Genomic DNA, 21,475 nt, shown 5'->3' with positions numbered 1-21,475 from the left:
TCAGTCTTTAACAGTTGGATCATCCTCTAACCTGAAATCAACCGAAAATGTAACAGTTGGATTATTAATCCGTTTTTTTAATAATCCAAAACTTTATAAATCTAAATGTTTATACTAAAAACATGAATGATAAACTGATTCGTAGGAGTTGTTGACACCTTCGTCCGACCACTTCACTCCTATTTCAAACTCTGAAGACGTAATTCCGGATCGTCTTTCATCTCTTGATGGAAAGGCTATTTCTTTACCAGAGGTTGACGTAAAATTCAAGCGGAAGTTGGATGATACTTATGATGGTCAGGATGACACCGGTATGTCTGCAACCAAGACGAAGGTTGATGAACAACCAGTTGTTGATGCTAATGTTGATGACGTGGATATTTAAAATGGACGAAGGCGCAACTTAATAATAAACGCAGCTTATTGCATGTATCGTTTGTCTTTTTTAATGGTTTGACTATGGATGTTTTTGGTTTTTATGTTTGTTTATTTGACATTGTGATTTGGGTTTTATTTATGTTGGTTGAATTTTATATGGATATATTTGAACTTATGTTTTCCTTATGTTGAGTGTTATTTTATAGTAGGATTATCTATTATCTTTTTAAGGTTGTTAAAAAATTATATCAATAAGTTATTTTATTTTCTATATTATTTATGTTGGTTGAATTAAATAATTCATTTTTGTTAACTTTTACTTTTCGTGTTTTTGTTAAATAAATTATAGTAACAAACTTAAAATCTTCCTTATTTAACTAATTAGATCATGAGCAAATATAAACTACTTATTTATTTCCAGCGTTACATATAATTATATAGTAACAATCACTCAAATAAGTAATAAATTCATGAATAAATTTAGAATGTTAGATTTTTACTAATGTTGACATATAATTAGTTAACAGTTGACCATATTGATCAATAAATGTATAGATTTAAACAATCTTCTTAAATTTGAAAATATAATGTATCTATTAAAAGTTTAAAGGAATTAGTTACTTATTACCATAAATCATCAACTATATTTAACAGTCGTCCATTAATTACAATTTTAGAGTTTATGAGGAAACCCGTTAATAATTATATAACAAGCACATATAACTAAAAACACGGTTATTTTTTGATTTATATATTTTTAGAACGTATTAACATTAACGATTTATATTTTTCCACCCATGTCGTAATAACCTAGTTGTATAAAAAGAAAAAGAAAAAGAAAAATGATTGTGTTGTGTGTTTTTAGTTTAAAGAAGGTAGTAGTCGTCGGCATTCATGTCACATGTAATAATAATAATTATTATAGTTATACGGTTTCTTTCACACCCTGTGTGTGTCGTGTCTTCTTCTTCTTCTTCTTCTTCTTCTTATTATTTTTGCTTTTTCCCATCATCCCCTGGGCTGTAAATCACCCAATTCTCCTTCATCATCAATTGTGCCCTAATTCTCTACAATTCAAATCAATTAACTAATATGAGTTTTCAAGACATCGAAGCGGGTCGGCCGCTCAACTCCCGACGCGTGGGCAATACGGGTATGAAGCCCCAAGACCCGACCCAAGCAATAGCTTCAGGAATATTCCAGATCAACACTGCAGTCTCCACGTTCCAGAGGCTGGTAAATACACTTGGTACTCCTAAAGACACCCCTGAGCTTCGTGATAAACTGTACGTCTTTTTCAAGTTTTTTATTTATTTCAGCTCTTTGCGTGTTTTGGTGCATAACTGAACTAGATATCTATGTCGATTATGAGTAATTATGATCGTGGTTGTGTAAACGAGCTGATCTGGTCCGTTTTGACTTAAGAGAGCTCGAGCTCAGCTCGTGGGTCGTTTGTTTTTTCAAGCTCGAGCTAGGCTAGTTTATTATCCTTTGATTATTAGTTTATTTATATACATTTTTAATTGTTTTTGTATATTTTGAGAATAATCTTAAATGACCCTAAGCTCGTCGGCTCGGGCTCATGCGTGGTACCTTAAATGAGCCGAAGCTCGGCTCGAGCTCAGTTGTGCAATGTAAAATTAATACTCAAAAGAGTTAAAACTTAAAAATGTGCAAGGCTCATTAAGGCTCGACAAGCCTAAACAAGCTTCCCATACAAGGCTTGAGCTCGGGCTGATTACTAAACGAGCTTTATTTGAGGCTCGGCTCGTTTAGAGCTTTTTATTTGTACGATCTAGACTAGCTCGTCAGCGACTCAGCTTGTTTGCACCCCTAATGGTTTTCTGTATTTATTTATTTATTTATTTCGTTTATAATCGTTTTAGACTTTCATATTTAGTACTTGTTTAACCGTTTTGTATTAGCTGTTCTAATCTCAATTACATAATTTGGTGTGTAATTAGGCTCTGAATTTGAATTTGTGGTTGAATTTGATTATATCAATTGTGATTTGTCGACAAACAGTTGGATCCAAGTCTTTGTCTTAAATCATAAGCATTGAATTTGAATAAGCAATGGTCTTATTGAACAATAAAGTCTTAGATCATACCAGGAGCAGTTAGTAACTAAGATTTCTTTGAAATTAAATCAATTGTTAAAAGCAGACTTCATGACTGGTCCACAGAGATATTTGTTCAATAATGTAGTTTAAATTTATTTATTTGGACACAATGGGCTATAGACACATATCCAATGTATTAGAAATTTTTATCTGATTTACATTTGTTTTTCTAATTATTATTGAAAATTGACAAAGATTACTTTTTTTTGTCTGCCCAATGTTAGACACAAAACAAGACTACACATTGGGCAATTGGTGAAGGATACATCCGAAAAACTCAAGCAAGCTAGTGAAACAGATCATCGTGCTGAAGTTAGTGTAAGTGCTTCATTTTCTTGTTTGAAAACATATCTTCCATTATGCATGCACAATGTACAACCACCTTCATAAGTTTTATAGTTAGATGCATATTGATTTTCTTTACAGGCTAGTAAAAAGATTACAGATGCTAAACTCGCAAAGGATTTTCAAGCGGTTTTAAAAGAATTTCAGAAAGCACAACGGCTTTCGGCTGAAAGGGAGACAGCGTACTCTCCTTCAGTTCCTCAACCTATACCTTCATCACGGTAAATAATCAAGAGGTTAATCTGAGTATGTGCCAAATTACCATTTTGTCCTCACTAATGTACATGATTTACAGTAATGAAGCTAGTGAAGTGGATTCCAGCTCAGGCAGAAGTCCAGAACAACAAGCCCTTCTTTTCGAATCTCGAAGGCAAGTTTTGTGATATTTAAGGGGCACTCTTGTAATTTGGTTAAAAAGGTCTAATTTTTCTTTCTGCAGACAAGAAGTGTTACTATTGGACAATGAGATTGCATTCAATGAAGCTATTATTGAAGAAAGAGATCAGGTAATACAAGAAATTCAAAACCAGATTGGTGAGGTGAATGAAATATTTAAAGATCTTGCTGTTTTGGTTCATGAGCAAGGGGCTATGATCGGTAAGTATAATTTTCACTTTTTTATTCTCTACTTTTTTTGTATATGTTCGCGTTGTGACTGTGATTGATTTGTTTCAGATGATATTGGTTCAAATATTGAGAATTCTCATGCTGCAACTGCACAGGGAAAATCCCATCTTTTGAAAGCGTCAAAGGCTCAAAAATCAAACTCTTCCATGGTGATCTTTTAATATATATAAGTTGTGTATAAGTTATCATGTTCTTTTTTTTCTGCTTCTAAAATGTTAAATTCTTTCACATTTGGTCAATGCAGACTTGCTTACTTTTTGTGATCTTGGGGATTGTGCTTCTCATTGTGGTCATAATACTTACGGTTTGACCGTTAATATTCATTCATAGATGTCAAAGTATCTACGGTTTGTTTATTACACATATAGCTAAAGCAGAGCGGCTTTTATTAGCGGATGGAGACCCCATATTATCATCCAAGATTCAGTGTTTCTACAATTTGAGTTCATTTTATTACTTCATGTGATTTCATGCTTTGCAGGGGTTATTTCTCCTATTGGTTTTCTTTTTCTTTTGCTTTTTTTTCCTCTTGGGTATTAGTTGTTTCTTTTTACTTTTGAGTTCATTTTTTTTCTTTTGTTTTATTGAGAGATGGAATGGAATGGAATGGAATGTTGCAGTACTGTGTTTTTGGGAAATAAACGTATGTATTGAATGAGATTAAATCTGTAAAGTATGCTTTTAAGTTTGTCTTTGCATCTGTAGCATGTGATCATGTTAATGTAATCAAACATGATGGATATGGTCCTATGGAAAGGTGTGCATTTATAAACTAATTATTTGTTTTATTAGAAAAATCTATTTGATCATATATTATCTTAATAAAGTATGATGAGAAAAGTGTTCATTCACCAACTAATTATCATTCCAACAAATCTACATGTGTTGGGTCAGTTTGAAGACAAATTTGTAACATCAAACATTTGACATCCGATTCAAAGTACAAGGATCTTGGGTTAGTTGCACCTTCCTTGTAACAAGCAAACGCGTTCGTCATGCATGCTCTACTCACTCCAATAAAACTGCACAAAATTAGAACACTATATTTCTAATCAGGCAAAAAGTTGAAGTGACAATGAATAAACATGATCAGCACACCAAGTCTAAAAGTTTGAAAGAAAAAATAATAATTTCTTATAAAGTTTTGTTTTAAACCAAATTTGGGCAAAAGAACCTAATATTATAACATGACAAAGAGAACACCCTTTTACTTTGAATCATTGTTTTTCACATGTCAAACCAAGGGTATGTTTGTCTTTCCAAAATCTTAAAGGACATTTTCCTCACTGGTCATGTTTATTGGCAGATTAGGCATGAACAAGACCGGTCACATGCTTTCTTGGCCTATAAAGTAGTTTCGACATACGAATGGCCTTGAGGAAAAATTCTAATACTTGAGTAGCCTTCATGTATATTACACCTAAAGTTATAGTAAATCTCCAACTTGGGGGCATAGTTATTAACTATAGCATGGATTAAAATATAAGATATTCGCAACCCCTACAAAGCTATGAATATCTCGGATGCATAATTAAACTATATGAGTATATGACCAAAGAAACATGTAGCATAAAATTTACAATTGGAGATCACTGAACCCTCAACCCATCTTCTGCCCACTTTTAAAGTAAAGACTTTCAATAAGTAATTTTCTAAAAACTTCAAATATCTAATGTTTTTTCTATAAAGAATAAAAAGATACAAAATAATCTTTACATTACATGTACTTCAGTAGCACCGAAAAAGAACACTAGCATCAACATTGCATAAGACAATTTGAAAAAAAAATTTTAGGGCCCTAACCAGGCTTTGCCCAGGACCACACTTAATCAAGCTTTCCAACCGCATTTTGGGACCAATTAGGTATCGGCGTATCGCATCGAGTCAATCGAGGGTCTAAGCTTCCATATGAACCACAGCTGCAGTTTTCAAAAGCTATGATCAAACCAAGATACAAAACCAAACCATCAAGAAGATAAGACTATAAAATAGAGAGATTGAACTGGAAAGTTCTCCAAAATCCAACCCCTTTACTCACGGTAACCAAACATAACCGGTTGTCGGTTGACTTGGGTCTCTTTAGCTCCATTCGGGTGTGCATGGTCAACACTTTATCCGATCTGATTAGTTGACCCTGTGACAGAACACACAGCCTCTTTTATGATGATACTTAAAACACAAATAACAGGGACAAAATTATATGCAAAAGCTATAATTGTTGATTACACATTATACAATCAAGAAACACATAAAGTTGCCATTTTAAACCCCCCGCAAAATAGGCCTGTAAGTGAACTACATCTTCATCGAACCGTTCGTGAACTGTTAGATGGAAAGTTCGTTTATACTTTGCTTATTTAATAAACGAATGGGCATGAACAAAAAAAATTTGTTTATTTAATTAGAAACATGAACACATGTCTCCTTCATCTATGTTTGTGAACGTTATTTGTTTACATGCATTTATGTTTGTAAGCTTACGTTTTTTTAAGCTCATTCGTTTACGCCTGTTAATATGCATATTAAAAAAATTTTAGGCCCGTTACAATTTAGTCTAGATTCAATAACTTTTTAGGCCCAACACACTGTTCACATTTGCTTTTCATTGGTTTTAGCTCAGTTATGTTCGTCTGTTTACGTTCGTGAAACTTTCATTTACATTGTTAGCACGTGAACATAGACAGACACTAACAAAAAAAGCCCTGTTCGTTTAATTGTTTATGTTCGGTCACTTATTCCGTTAAAGTTAAACAAACGAACATGAACATGGTTGTTCAATTCATTTACAGGCCAACAGGATAATACAACTTATTCATGAACTATAACAATTGACAATCAAATGAAAGAAAACATAAAGTTACCATTTTTCATCCCATTTCGGTCAAACAAATCTCCATACTTGACTCGAACTTCATGTTGAAGCTTCTTGTAAGTATACTTATCCACTAATCTTTTCGCTTCCAATTCCTTAATCAAATTAACCGCATCTCCGCACCTATTACGTTTACAACACTCATCAACCACAGTCCAACAGGTAATATAATCACCCGATCTTTCATTCCCAACCATCTCCCACAAATAACTCACCGCCTGATCAACCTCACCCTCGAGCGCAAACGAACACACAAGCGAATTATACGACTTACTACTCGGCACAAACCCTTTCTCCTTCATCTCATCACAAATCTTCCGAGCATTACACGTCCTCCCTTGCGCACACAACCCATGAATCAAATAATCAAACGTAAACGAATTCGGCCGACAATCATAAACCACACCCATCTGATGATACACCCTAAGCACATCATTCAAATGCAGCGACAGCACGTAACCTTTAATCATCGAATTCAACGCAAAAATATCCGGGTCCACACCGTCATCAACCATCTGCTTAAACAACATCTTCATCGTACCCATATACATATGATTAATATAACTATTACCCCCCCTACTCAAAAACGCCGCAAACAGTAAATTATAAGTCCGAATCGACGGCCTACACTCCAAATTGTTGACACTCCTCATATGCTTATAAACACTAACCGCTTTACTCAACTTCCTAGCTTCCGTACAATAATAAATAATCGAATTGTAAAGAACTTCAGAGCCGAAAGCCGGGATCTTTAACACTTCGGTGGCAATTCGGTCCATTTCGTCGTACATTTTGGCAGCGCCGAGTTTTTTTAATTGTGATGTGGAATGTGCATACGTTGTGGGTGAACCTGGGTTGTGTTGAGGCCCAATTGAAGAGGTGTAAGCAGACTAATGGGTCTTGCTGGTGAGTGATTGTGTCGTGGAGGTCTTCGGGTTTGAAGCGGGGTGGGAGGTGGGATATGGCTTGGTGGAAGTGGGTTTGGTTCAGGGTTGGTTTTAATGCGGCTTGGGTGCGTTTGTTGAGTCTTTTTCTGTAGGATGATGATGAGAATGAGAATAATAATAATAATAATAAGAAGAAGAAGAAGAAGGTGATTGAGGGTTTAGGGTTTTGTGGGTTGGTGTGGAATTGGGTTAAACGGCGTATGGATTTGGATGCAGTGTTCATTGTATGGCTTGAATTTGACTATTGCAAGTGTGTAATAAAAAGCCCTAAACGGTGTATAGCATCGTCCCGCCATGAGAGAGTGTTGGGGAAATGATAATAGTAAACGATAATTGGACCAGAAGGTTAGTCCAAGCTTAATACACGACGGAGATTGATTGCAGGCATGGGTGTTAAGTTTTTAAGAATATAGGATCGAGTTCACCCTTAGCTTCAACCTATCACTTACAATATGGTAAGCTGTTCAAAAAAACTACTAAAAGTTGTTTCATATTTGAATAATCGAGAAAAATTATATAAAAACTCATCATCATTTGTAATCATTATCAATGGTAATCAACAATACTTTTCAATGCTGATAGTAGCATTCTTTTTCTATTGTCAATTAGTGACACTCTTTTAATTTAGTTGTTATGATAGTTCCTCGCCTATATAATGAAGGTCTTTGGTTTCATTTTAGATTGCAATGTCTTCATAAGAGAATTTGCATATTAATTCTTGTGTTTCTCTTTGAATTATTAAATATCTAGGGTATATAAATATGAAAGATATCTCATCACGGTTCTTAAAGATATTGAGGCTCATACAAATTATATAACATATAAAAATGTCTTTAAAAGTACAAAGTTAGATATATATCCACCTTGTCCTGTAATCCCCATGGCTTTTCACAAGAGTTAAGTAATGACACATATGTTGGAAACGCAACATATGGGCAAAACCACCTGATTTCGTACATGTACATCCACATGCAAGGTTTTTCGAATAAACTACCACACGAATAGATTGAGGTATCATGTTAAATAAAACACTCAAACGCTTTATGAGGGATTACCCCATGGACAATACACATAGGAGAAAGAAAAACATGTAGGCAACAAATAGTGTAAGTATATGAAAGCGAAGTTAGAGCTAACTAACACTAGATCGGGACTTGTAGAGAGTATCATCATTTTGAGCTTAGTCAGAGCCATTACGTTTAGCCCACTCTTACAAATGCCAACTTGATCATCACAAGAGACCACAACGGGTTTTAATGATATGCATGATCCAACTCTTCTCATTCGTAATAACTTAGATGACCACACCATAACACTGTTGTGGATATATGTTACTCGTCAAATAAAATTTTGTAGCAACACATAAAAGAACATATCAAGGAATTGCTTAGCAATCTTGTGTTAAATCAATAAAATGTGTAACTAAATCATTTAGCATATCCATTATCCATTATCTAATAAGGGTGGTGATTAGTTTGCTAATACTTCCTAATAATATTTTCATGTTTTTTTCATATAGCTGCGTAGACTATAAACGTGAGAGAGCTAAACATGATTATCATATAAGGGGGTGTTTGACCTAGCTTTTTTAACAAAGCTTATAGCTTTTTTAGTTTTTTTTTACAAAATAAGCTTAACTTGGTGTTTGGCTTAGCTTTTTAAGCTTATGCTTATTAGCTTATATAAGCTCATTTGAAGAAGCTTATTTGAAGATATGTTTTTAGCTTATTTGATAAAACTTATTTGTTTGAGGGTGTAAATTACTCATGTGTCCTAAAGTGTTGGTGGATTAGTAATTATTACTCTAACATATTAAAAGATGTTGGATTTAATAATTTATTAAGACACATAATTAACTTGTAGATTGCAAGCTAATCCAAACACTTGTTCTTGAGTTTTTTAACCAAGGAAAGAAAAGGAAAAGAGAGAGAATGATAAGAAAGGGAAGGGAAGGGAAGGAAATTTTTTTTAATTAGGTGGAGGTGGCAATGTGACTGGGTTGGGTTGGATTTGGGTGATGGGTCAGGATGGGTATGAGGTCGGGATCGATTTTTAAATTAGAGGGTTAGGATGGATATGGGTCAAGATGCGTAAAACTAACCCATCTTGACCTAAGTTAAGGTTGACATACAAAGGGTTTTAAAAACACCACAAAAAAATATTCAAAAAAACTATCAAAAAAATTATAACTCAAAATATAATTAAAAAACGCAAAATGTAAAATAACTAAAATGTTTCCCCCGTCATCCTCGTTCATTAAAAAAAACCAGTTTTGTACCGGTTCATGTTCGAGTTTTTCGGGGTTTTTTATGGTTCGGTTTTGTTTTTGTTTTTTCATTTCGGCCGGTTGCGGTATTTGCTCGGTTTCAATGATTTCGGTTTCGATTTCTCAGTGTTTTCGCTTTCAGTGTTGTTTGTTTTAGTCAGTTTTTTCGGTTTCATTTCGTTTCGATTCATTTTGTTTTATTTTGGTCGGTTACGTTTCAGTTTTTTTGTTTCGTTTTGGTAAGCTTTTTTATTGCATTTCGCTTTTCTTTGTTTCGTTTTAGTCAGTTTTTCGGTGTCATGTCGGTTTTTTTGTATCGTTTGGTTGGTTTTCTATTTCGGTTGAGTTTCGTTTCGTTTCAGTTTTTTTGTTTCGTTTTGGTCGGTTCGGTGATTTTGATTCGTTTTGATCCGGTTTTTAAATTGCATTTAGTTTTTTTTTATGTTTCCTTTTGGTCAGTTTTTCAGTTTCAATTTAGTTTTTTTTGTTTCGTTTCGGTCGTTTTTCTATTTCAGTTTATTTTCGTTTCGGTCGTTTTTCTATTAAAGTTCAGTTTCGTTTCGGTTTTTTTGTTTCGTTTTGGTCGGTTCAGTGTTTTTATTTTGTTTTGGTCAGCTTTTCAGTTGCATTTCGCTTTTTTTTGTTTCGTTTTGGTCGTTTCTCTATTTCGTTTCAGTTTCATTTTGGTTTTTTTGTTTCGTTTTGGTTGTTTTTCTATTTCAGTTCAGTTTCGTTTCGATTTTTTTGTTTCGTTTTGGTCGATTCGGTGTTTTTGTTTTGTTTTGGTCAGCTTTTCATTTGCATTTCACTTTTTTTTTGTTTCGTTTTGGTCACTTTTCTGTTTCATATCGGTTTTTTTGTTTCGTTTTGTTCGTTTTTCTATTTCGATTTAGTTTTGTTTCGGTTTGGTTGATTCGGTGTTTTTGTTTAGTTTTGGTTAGCTTTTCGATTGCATTTCGCTTTTTTGTTTCATTTTAGTCAGTTTTTCGGTTTCATTCGGGTTTATTGTGTTTCGTTTTGGTCGTTTTTCTATTTCGGTTCAGTTTGGTTTTTGTTTTTTTTGTTTTGTTTTAGTCGGTTCGGGGCTTTTGTTTCGTTTTGATCGTTTTTTGGGTTTCAGATGAGTTTTGTTTCGCACGTGATAGTTTGAGTATTTTGAATTAGATAAAATTTTGGATAACTTGGATATTTTGTTTTGACCTATTTTAACCTATAAATGAAACTCACTTGTATATTTCCAACCCATCCTGACCCACTTGAAGCATTTTTATGATCCATCCTAACCCATTTTACTTTTAAAGTTTATCCATCTTTGTCACACCCTCAAAATCCACTAACGGAGTTTTACCGTCAGAGGGTGTGAACTAACAGGATCGGATTCATTAGTTATAATCAAACCATAAAACAAAGTTTCAAAACCATGAAAACGTTTACGAGTATTTAAATGAGGAAGCGTAAAAACCATAAAACAAAATGTTGCGTCACGCAGGACGACTTAAACCCAATGATAACAGTTTTAAAATAGTTTGCATAACAAAAGCGTTTTCAAGCAATGCATGATCCTATACCGCGCGCCCGCCTCGGCTACCTGAGAATAACATACTAAAAGTGTCAACACGGGGTTGGTGAGTTCACAAGCTTATATCAATAAAGCGTTACGTTTGCGTTCAGCGTTTTGCGTTTAGCGTTCAGCGTTTTGCGTTTAGCGTTCAACGTTTTGCGTTTAGCGTTTTGCGTTTAGCGTTCAGCGTTTTGCGTTACCAGATAGTGTTATGTCAATTATATATCTATAGGTAGCTAGCCTATAAAACAAGTATTACTAAGTATTCGACACCGAAGCTGACTGTTTATCATTTGCCTTGCCACCAGGTCTATCCCGACCATGGTATGTGTTTAGCCAAGATTACACCCACTCGACATCCAGTCGAGTTTAGCGTTGGGTGGGGTTTGTCAAACCCAGTAGTACTACTCAACAATGACTCGCTATTATCCAATATTAAACGGTTCGATGTGAATGAAGGACTTTAGTTATTGCGTTTGCCACTTAGTCTTTACAAGTGATATATAATTTATATTAACAAAATCTTAAATGCGTTTTCGGAGTATGTTATCTCCCCAAGTGAAAAGCGTTTGAAAATAGTTTAGAGGGGTAAGTGAACTCACTGTTTGCGAAGAATTCCCAAAATAAATCACCAAAGGATGCGCGTCACAGAAAAGCTCTCTCTAGCGTTCTAAAACAACAAAGAGATTTTTCTAAGTGTCGGAACTATTATCGAGTCTCTAGACTCGGCACATAATACCTATGCACACAATGTGTTTCGTGTTTCGTTTGTGAATAGCGTGTGACTTTAACAAGTACATTCGTGATACATTACATGTGTGAGCAATTATTTACGTGTCATGTATTAATAATGTACATCACTAGCAATTACTCCCCGTAAGGGCAATTTGGTCACACATAACAATTAACTAGCAATTATTCCCCGCAAGGGCAATTTGGTCAAAACACGACAACTATTTAGCAAGTATTCCCCACAGGAGCAATTTGGTCAAAACATAACAATTATATAGCAAGTATTCCCCACAGGGGCAATTTGGTCAAAACATAACAATTAACTAGCAATTATCATGTTTCATGTATTTTCACAAAATTCAGCAGCTAGTTTCACCGAGACAGAAATTCTACTTGAAAGATTGTACTATTCCACCGATCATAGCATCTCAATTAATTTACAAAAAATCATCACAAAAGCATATATGTGTTAGGTTTCCAGAACATATTTTGTTGTATTTTTATTCCATATATATTTCTCATAATGATCAATTTACCACAGCAAACTCATAACAGTCAAATTTATGCGCAACAGAAAGTTATTTGCAATTCCCGTTAAATGAAAAATCCAACAAATGCAAGACCACTTGGGTTAGGTTCCTAACTCAACAAGTCAACTTCCAGAAGTGGAACCAACCCAATTGGTCTCGTAGTTCATGAGATATAACATTTACAAAACAACCTAACAGCAGGTCTAACAACTCAGCTTTGCACAACGTTTTTGTAAAATCATAAAGGTTAACTTTTACACGTCCAAATATTGCAAATTTACATTCTTTAGAAACTAGACTCATCCTAGTTTACTGTAGTATCAACAATCTCAACCAATTTTCACATTTACACCCCGTTACAGTCAATTGAACATCAGCAACACAATCTGTCCAGAAACTGTTTGCATCCAAACTCAATATATTAACTATCTATGGACCATAATCCGTTCATATAACATTCTAGACACCATAACCATCATCCATGCATATCAATTACACCATACATACATGGTTAGGGTTTTATTTGATCTCAAAATCAAAGACACAACAATTAACATGTAATAATATCAATTCTAGTTATCAAATCATCATCAATACATCATCAAATCAAACAAAGATCATATGAACACAATATATGAAATTTCCAGATTTTAGGGTTTATAATTATACCTTCAAAAGCACAAAAATAAGCAAGAGGAAGATAGAAGATGACTAGAATCGGGTGTAGGAGGCTTCAATTGTGAAAAACAAGATCAAAAACCAAAAGATATGTGTGTGTGAGCCGATCGTGAGGAGGGGGAAGGGGGGCTGGCCGTCGGTTTTGGGAAGAGGGAGAGGGAGGAGAGGTTAGGGTTTATATTTATTAATAATAATAACATGTTACACTTTAGTCCCTCAACTTCTAGTTTGTACTTTTCTAGCTTAAATAACTAGTTCTAGCACATTGAGTTAACGTTTATAACAATGTTATCACATAACACATAAGTCTAACACATAATTATCACATAATTATTGTTTTGACGTTTTTCGTTTATTCGCCAATTGTTTGCATCAACTCGTTTGCGTTTCGGTGCAATTCCCGAAAGACTACACATGTAGTAAGTGTCAAGCGTCATTTAAACCCTAGTTTAAATGTAATGAGGTGTGCGTTATAGATTCAGTGATCTTTAAGTTTAAATTGACGGAGTTGAGTTAACGGAGTTAACCTGAAATTGACGATTGTCACAATCTTGACCCAAAACAATCCATTTGGGTTGGGTTTGCCACCCTTACACTGTGTTCCGGAGTTTCATTTAAGGAGAGAAAAGAAAATGAGGAGAATTAAAAGAGAAAAGAAAAAGAGGGAGAGGAAAATGTGTCACTTTATTTCGTGTTCCCGAGTTTAATGAAAATGGAAGGAAAGGGAAAGAAAATGTAGGAGTTAATAGACAATTAATGATACAAACATATTTTCTCTCATAATCTCTCCAATTTGGAAAGATGATTATACACTTAAATTTTCTAGTCTTTCCTCTCCCCTCCCCTCCCCTCCCATCCTTTAAAAATCTCTGGAACATGATTCCTTCACTTTTTCTTCTCCTTTCCTTCCACTCCCCTCTTTAAATAAGACTCGGGAACACAATCTGAGTTCTTGAGTTTGAAGAAAATTGGAGGAAAAGAAAGGATAACTATGTTAAAAAATAGTTATCCTTAATAATCATCCCATTTTTGAGAGGATAACTTATTGGGAAAATACATTAATTTAATTCCTCCTAGTCCTTTCCTTTTCATCAATAAAAAAACACAAAAACACCCATGTTTTAACTATCATTAGTTTTCATTTTCTTTTCATCATTTAAAAAAACTCAATAAAACTTATCAAATAATAGACAAAAAGCTATAAATTAATTTTATATATAAGCATAAGCTTACAAATAAAAGAAACTACAGGGACAACAAAAACATTAAGCCATTGCGGTGCACCTTCCTTAACGTTGATTGACTCTGGGTGACAAGAACAAAATCACATTCACATCACTGCTGCCTGCCTGATCGTATCGTCGTATCTAAGGTTAGTCAATTTCCCCTTCTCTTTCTCACCGTCCGATCGTATAATACATGTTACTTCCAACTTCAATTAAATCATTCATCAATCCAATAATTTCTACCATCTTTTTATTCATCCATCATCAAATTCATCTCACTAATTAAATCATTCATGTACTTAGCTTCAACTCATGTGACACAAACTTTGATTTGTTTTTCTTCCTTTATTTTGATATTGTAAAATTAGGTTTTGCTTTCGATAGTCTGTGAATGTGATCCGTTAATTTGTTCAGTCATCATGGATGGAAATAAAGACGAGGCGATAAAATGTATCGCCATTGCAAAGGAGGCGATTTCGTCTGGAAATAAGGATCGCGCTTTGAAGTTTATTCGCATTGCGCAAAGACTAAATCATAATTTACTCGTAGACGATCTTTTAGCCGCGTGTAACGAAATCGATATTTCAAATCCAAGTTCGTCGAATGGTGAAACTCGTGTTGAAAGTAACCATGTCAATGGGAATAAGGTTGAAGGTATGGTTCAAGAGCCGAGTTATACGGAAGAACACGTTCAGTTGGTGCGTAAAATCAAGAGGAATACGGATTATTATGAGATTTTAGGGGTCGGTAAGACTTGTACGGTTGAGGAGATTAAGAAAGCGTATAGGAAGTTGTCGTTAAAAGTACATCCCGACAAGAACAAAGCTCCTGGATCAGAGGAGGCGTTTAAGAAAGTTAGCAAGGCGTTTAAGTGTCTGAGTGATGACATGTCAAGACAACATTATGATCAAACGGGTGTGGCAGAAGGAGACGAGTACAGTCAGCAGTATAATGTTAGGAGGCCGAGAAGGAGAACGAGACACAACATGTTTGAAGATGAGTTTGATGCTGATGAAATCTTTAGGTCGTTTTTTGGTCAAAGTGAAGCGTTTCGTACCGCTCAGGTATACAGAACCAGACGGGCGGCGGCAGGTGGTCGGCCGAGAGAGGATACTGGTGGTGATGGTGGGACCGGGCCGAATATGCTATTGCTTCTTCAACTATTACCAGTTTTGTTAATACTATTGCTTGCTAGTTTTCCATACTCGGTGCCTGAATATTCATTGCAAAGGAACTATGCGTACCAATTTTTAAAGGTGACTGAGGAATATGGAGTGGAGTTTTATGTGAAATCAGATGATTTCGATGACAAATATCCTGTTGGGACGGTTGCACGGGATAATATTGAGAATAGTGTTACTAAAGATTATAAAAATATGTTGTGGCGGTATTGTCATGCGGAACTGCAGAGGCGTTCGTGGAGTAGAAACTTGCCAACTCCTCATTGTGATAAGCTTGAAAGCTTAGGATTAGCTTGAAGGTTAGTTCTGAGTTATTTTTCTTTAGTTTTTTTTTTTTGGAAGATGATTTTTTGGTATCAATTAAAAAAAAATATTATTCGATGTTTTTTCTAAATAAAAAACGTAGTTGGAAGAGTGAACGATGATTATATTGACAAGATAGAAGGCTATTTTAAAGTAAGAAAATCAGAATTTTACGCCTATTAAGGATTTGTTATATTAAAATATGTTACTGAAGCAACGAGAAATCCCCCATTACTTGCTTTGTATAAAACCATGTGAAAAAAGACTTTTCTTTGTTAAAAACAAATGCAGTGAATTTTATCATTAGGATCTAAAATATAGGTATTTAATCATGCAATAACAATGTACATTGACTTATATACAAATTCATTTGTAGTCCAAAGGGTTTTTTTTGTGACAATTGCCTGATATGCATTCGTTGAGATGTTGGTAAGTGTTTTTTTTTATGTTTCATCGGTAAGATGCTAAGCTTTTAATTTGACACTTCTCATGAACCATTTGCGGTGTTAGAAGGGTCTTTTAAGTCATTTTGACACTTGAACCATTTATATTTATGGAGTTAAATGTTATACTTTTTATGGTTAATTGGTAAGTGCTAGGCTAGCCATTGTGGTGTTTTAAATATGTGAATTATTGCATAATGAACACTTAATTTAATGTTTTCATCAAGTCTTGTAATTGGATCTGTTTTTGTTTTCGAGCAGGGCTTATTTGGATTGAGTTCACTTTCTGCTGGTCATGCATGATCTCTGAATATTGACTGGCCAATACACTCGTGGAAGCTGGGCTTATTTCATATACTGTGTAGCAGCGCTTGCTCGACTCTGCAAGGTTTGATTTTAGCACGGTGCACGGATGTAGTAGTAGCATGTGTAAAGATACTGTTGTTGACGTATTAGAGGATATACTCGTATAATAGTGTTTTGAGAATAATGTTGAATTATCAGCTGATACCGAGGAATGTTTGCTTGATCTTGCAAGTTCAACTGAGCTCTTATTGTGTTTCAACCATTAAGATCTTTACAATAAGGCCATGTGTTATATATACCATTTTCCATTTTGTGCCACCCACCTCGTCAACTCCCCCCCACCGGCCAACCCCACCACCCAACCTATGTTATAAATACCATTCTTCATTCTTTCTTTTTTTAGTAATAATTTTAATACAAATTATATATTTTATATACTTTTTTTCCAACAAAATTTATATAAGATCTTAAATATATATATAAACGAAACCTCTTTACATTTTTTTAAACTACAAGATTGTTTTATTTGTAAGTAGAAGCTTCTCATGCACTTGACCCGAATTCACGGGTATGGGTCTCGTCAAACCCAGATAGCCCTTAAATAAGTTATAACATCTCATTAAATTAAAATTCAATCTCACTAAATATTTTATTTGATATAAAAATTCTATAAAATAGACATATATTAAAAATTAGTATCTGAATTTTTTGACAAAAGATATTATTTATAAATAATAAACAATTTTATAGTAAAAAAATAAGTGGGTAATGGGTCTCATCAAACCTAAATAGCTTTTAAATCGGGTTATAACATCTCATTTATTTGTGAAACTCCTTCATCATCAAATCCTAAGTATATTATTAACATCCTTACAATAAAATTAAAATCCAAAAGATATATAAATATTGGAAACGAATAATGTAAAACAACCTCGTAATACGGAAGATTAAAACTAGTTAATTAATAAATTAAAATTATATATGTTGCAACAAACTAAATTGATTCAACAGAATAACATAAAAGCGAAATAATACGTATTTTATTAAATTAGTAAAAGAGTATTATTATGATAATCAAAATTATCATAAAGTTTTTAAACGGCAAAAATCCTATGACTCTTACATTCATTACTTTCGAGAGAGAGGTAACGACCTTTACTAAGTGAGCTAGCATAATATTGACTATTATTATTTTGTTTAAAAAAATAAAATAAAGTGATAGAGCCGGTTACTTTCTTCCCTCTATATCTATACAACTCTAATCTCCATCCTCATAGGCCAATGTGAGTTTTAGGAAAATGGTGAGCATGAGGGGGAGGTGGAGAAAGAACCACATAGAACCATCACATGTATATAACACATGGCCTAAGAGCATCAACAATGGAACCTCTCCACCACATTCATTATGTAACACAACACACCTAGTATGTGACCAGGGACCAAGCTCTCCTCATTTATTTCACGTACACAGACATACTATATGCTTCTCTTTTCCACACAGCGAGTATGTAGCTCTAAAAACCGCCAAGTGCATATAGTCTATCAAATTAAAGTTTTAGTCAGACAATAATATCTTGTATTTCGATGTGTAATAGATGCTTCAAATGATGATTTAGTTATTATATGCTTCTCTTTTCCACATATGGAGTATGTGGCTCTAAAAACCGCCAAGTGAATATAGTCTACTAATATTCTATCCTATTATAGTTGCAGTTAGACAATAATATTTTGTATTTCGACATGTAATACATGCTTCAAATAATGATATATAGTTATAGCTCGTATATGTGATATATGATATTTTTAATATTAGTAAGTGTAAATTTGTAAAAAAGAAATAAAAATATTTTTTTTAATTTCAATTTATTTTGATAACTTCTTTGCACAAACAAATATGCACTTAATAAAATGTGTATGCTTCACCTATAAATTAATCAATAACTTCTTAAGTACCAAAAGGATAAGAGACGTGTGTATTAGAGGTGGAGAAAAAACCCGATTTCATATCCGACTTGGGGGCACGAGATAGGTCTTAGTTCCTTAGAAAAATCGTAACTGGGCCTGTCGAAACCGGTTCCATCTCTACCCGACCTAACCCGGTAAAAAACTTGACCATACCTAGAACCATCCCTACCTGACCTGGTTCTTGACTTTCATTGATCATACCAGGAACCTACCCGGTTCCGGTTCGTGAAAATACCCTATTTGTGCACTTATAAAAAAACTGAGTGAAAGCCCGTTAGCCTCATCGAGCATAAACCCAGCCCAAACCCAAATATTAAGTATATAGTTGATGAATCATAATTAGGGTTTTACTTCCTCCGCCACCTCGCAGCTCTTGCAGGTAGGTATCAATGTTTTTATTCTCTAGGGTTTATCTAATCTGTCTCCATTTTCTGTATATTCGAGCATATAATCATTAGATTTAGCTCAAATCTCAACAATTGTATTGCTTATTGTCTAAATAGGTGCATTTTTTTTCCAACGCCACCTAATTACGGCGATTTAAGCTTTGAAAGTTTGAATTAAACTGATTTAGTTTGTTATTCAATTCTTATTGAAATTTGCAATTTTCTATTTGGATTAGTTGTAGTATTCTTATACACGTAGTTAGCTACATTGACAGTTAGTTTGTTACATTTTGTGCTGAAAATTGTTTACACTCATACCTTGATTGTTTATAATTTGTTATTATTTTTTTGTTGTGAACTTGTGATAGTTTTTAATGGTTTTATAGTTGTTTTAATTTGATTTTTATGCTGAATTTGTAGTTGATTATTTAAGGAGCTACAATGGTTGCCGGAAAGAAGACGGTATGTGTGTTTTTATACTCCATTGTTTTGTGTTTTTGATTTGTTTGTTTGCTAATAGTTGATTTGTTAAATCATGATTATTATCTAAACTTGCAGAAGAAGACTCATGAGAGTATCAACAACAGACTGGCTCTTGTAATGAAGAGTGGAAAGTACACTCTTGGTTACAAGACTGTGCTCGAGTCACTAAGGAGTTCCAAAGGTAGATTTAAGTTTTACTTTATTATTTTTGTTGAAATCTATGGTTTTTTGTCTAATGAATTGTTGTGGCATTGGGATTGCTGTGTAGCGTTATTTGACTTATTTGTTGTATCAATTTTGGTATTTTAGGTAAATTGATCATCATTTCCAACAACTGCCCGCCTTTAAGGAAATCCGAGATTGAGTACTATGCTATGCTTGCCAAGGTTGGCGTTCACCATTACAATGGAAGTAAGTTCATAATTATAGCTTTACGTTGTTTTTTCTTTTGGTGTTTGACTATAGGCACAAAGACTGTAACTTTAGGGAAAATAAGAAAAAATATATTACAGGCACGTAAACTTTATTATGCCATCTCACCAAACACCAATATAATAAAAAAACTTAATAGAATAGTCGGTGTTTAACGATGCAACTAAAACCCAATATAAGCTTTGAACCCTTATAAGCACTTATGTGGAATGTTTGTTAACCGTTTTGTGCGAAGTTTGTTTATGTTTGTTTAAGACAATTTGTATTAGAACCTTCAATGAACTGTTTGGAGGGACAAACACGTTCTTTATAACTTTGTTCATTTTTCCGTTTGTTTGTTTAGGTTTGGTTGTTTGCATTCGTGAATAAAACTCTTAATTTTTTTTTGACTGACACAGTCTAGCCCTTCGTAACTTTTTAGGCACAAAATATTAATGTTTGCATTTGCTTTATATCGGTTTTAGCTCAGAAATGTCTGCTCATCTATGTTCAGTTATGTCTATTCTTTTACGTTTATGATCCGTTCATTAATATTGTTGACAAATGAACGTGAACACACTCATTTTCTTAATAAAAGAACACAAAACAAGAGAACCCTTCTCGTTTAGTTTGTTCGGTTCATTGTAGGTCTACTAAATTGTCATTAAAGCCCAAAACACGTGTTATTCTTTCATCTGTTTTTTTCTTTTATTGTTTGAGCTAATTCTGTTTTCTTTAATTTATTATTAGATAACGTTGATCTTGGAACCGCTTGCGGGAAATATTTCCGTGTGTCTTGCCTAAGTATCATTGATGCAGGTATTGTATCTAAGGTTGTGTTTTTCTTAAAAGATTATGTTTATCATTTAATTATTAATTTGTTTTGGTTTTTATCTGTTTTAGGTGATTCTGATATCATCAAGAGTCTGCCAGGAGATCAGTGAAAGATGTTTTTCTTTTACCTTCATGTTATTCTTAATCTTTTGTCTTTCAAGTTTTGGCTAAATATATTACTTTTAAATTTCTGGTGATGTTTTTCTTGTCATAGTGCTCGTGCTTTGCATTCGGTTTTGTACTGTGTTAATGACTTCCATCATTTGCATACCCAATTTGACAAAAACAAAAGTTGGTTATTAAAAAAAGAATCTGCCTGACTTCTTTTAATTTTGCCTACGGTTTTGTTGTAGTATCTATTTATCATATCAAATAAATAAACAATTGTACAGCTAAATTCTTGTATTGGAAGGTCATTTTCAAATAGATAGCAAGTGAAGTTGAATTAGTTGACAAACTAAAAAAACTTTTGGATCGTCGAAAACAGCTTTTTAATTATTCAAACTATTTGTATTAAATACAAATTAAATTGATCTTCTAATTGTGTAAATTAAGTAGTGTAATTTATTTATATATTTAATTCTTCAAATTGTATAAATTAAGTAGTGTAATTTATTTATATAACATGATGTAATTAGTGTAATTACACTAGGATTTAATTACATAATTATACTAAGTTAATTTTAACTTTTTCTCTGAAAGTAAAACTAAACTTAATATAGTGTTTTATAAACTTTAAAACACCAACATAGAGAAAAATAATTCTTATGGAATTTACTCTTCAATTGCTACATAATTTAACATAAGATTCTACTGTTAATGGAAGGGCATGTGCGACTCGTTAGTGGTGAGTAGCCATTCTCTGCAACCCACACAAAA

The 21,475-nt window shown here is 33.7% G+C and overlaps 2 protein-coding genes and 2 pseudogenes across 4 annotated transcripts; 3 read left to right on the top strand and 1 right to left on the bottom strand.

Annotated features, from left to right (window-relative positions):
• Positions 1 to 1,365: 1,365 nt before the first annotated feature.
• On the top strand, positions 1,366 to 4,017 carry LOC143530187 (syntaxin-22-like). Its single transcript, XM_077025801.1, has 7 exons — positions 1,366 to 1,664; positions 2,725 to 2,818; positions 2,927 to 3,066; positions 3,141 to 3,215; positions 3,285 to 3,442; positions 3,521 to 3,621; positions 3,717 to 4,017. Exons 1-7 carry the CDS (start codon positions 1,471 to 1,473, stop codon positions 3,780 to 3,782), a joined length of 828 nt encoding a protein of 275 aa, XP_076881916.1. The 5' UTR covers positions 1,366 to 1,470; the 3' UTR covers positions 3,783 to 4,017.
• A 1,129-nt stretch (positions 4,018 to 5,146) lies between these two features.
• Positions 5,147 to 7,617, bottom strand: LOC143529486 (pentatricopeptide repeat-containing protein At2g27800, mitochondrial-like; annotated as a pseudogene). Its single transcript, XR_013134671.1, has 2 exons — positions 6,334 to 7,617; positions 5,147 to 5,641 (listed from the first exon to the last, which is right to left on the bottom strand). The product of XR_013134671.1 is annotated as a pentatricopeptide repeat-containing protein At2g27800, mitochondrial-like (transcript).
• Positions 7,618 to 14,656: 7,039 nt separating this feature from the next.
• On the top strand, positions 14,657 to 16,660 carry LOC143529477 (chaperone protein dnaJ 49 pseudogene; annotated as a pseudogene). The gene is made up of 2 exons (XR_013134666.1): positions 14,657 to 15,764; positions 16,473 to 16,660. The product of XR_013134666.1 is annotated as a chaperone protein dnaJ 49 pseudogene (transcript).
• A 2,574-nt stretch (positions 16,661 to 19,234) lies between these two features.
• LOC143529466 (large ribosomal subunit protein eL30) lies at positions 19,235 to 20,844 on the top strand. The gene is made up of 5 exons (XM_077025254.1): positions 19,235 to 19,330; positions 19,427 to 19,532; positions 19,661 to 19,762; positions 20,513 to 20,581; positions 20,666 to 20,844. The coding sequence occupies exons 1-5, from the start codon at positions 19,310 to 19,312 to the stop codon at positions 20,704 to 20,706; spliced, it is 339 nt and encodes a 112-aa protein (XP_076881369.1). The 5' UTR covers positions 19,235 to 19,309; the 3' UTR covers positions 20,707 to 20,844.
• The last annotated feature ends 631 nt before the right edge of the window (positions 20,845 to 21,475 follow it).

The sequence above is a fragment of the Bidens hawaiensis genome, unplaced genomic scaffold, assembly GCF_021521415.1.
Source record: "Bidens hawaiensis isolate Kalapana, Puna unplaced genomic scaffold, B.hawaiensis_p1.1 tig00000636_1, whole genome shotgun sequence".
NCBI lineage: Eukaryota > Viridiplantae > Streptophyta > Magnoliopsida > Asterales > Asteraceae > Bidens > Bidens hawaiensis.
The sequence above is the reverse complement of the archived record's forward strand: the minus strand, read 5'-3'. Positions and strand labels throughout refer to the sequence as shown.

Excerpts from the sequence above, each read along its gene's own strand:
- LOC143530187 (XM_077025801.1), top strand. The coding sequence starts at position 1,471 with ATGAGTTTTCAAGACATCGAAGCGGGTCGGCCGCTCAACTCCCGACGC. Across the intron at positions 3,216-3,284 it reads CTTCTTTTCGAATCTCGAAG|ACAAGAAGTGTTACTATTGG; the intron begins GCAAGTTTTGTG and ends TTCTTTCTGCAG. Across the intron at positions 3,622-3,716 it reads AAAAATCAAACTCTTCCATG|ACTTGCTTACTTTTTGTGAT; the intron begins GTGATCTTTTAA and ends TGGTCAATGCAG.
- LOC143529466 (XM_077025254.1), top strand. The coding sequence starts at position 19,310 with ATGGTTGCCGGAAAGAAGACG. Across the intron at positions 19,533-19,660 it reads GTCACTAAGGAGTTCCAAAG|GTAAATTGATCATCATTTCC; the intron begins GTAGATTTAAGT and ends TTGGTATTTTAG. Across the intron at positions 19,763-20,512 it reads CGTTCACCATTACAATGGAA|ATAACGTTGATCTTGGAACC; the intron begins GTAAGTTCATAA and ends ATTTATTATTAG.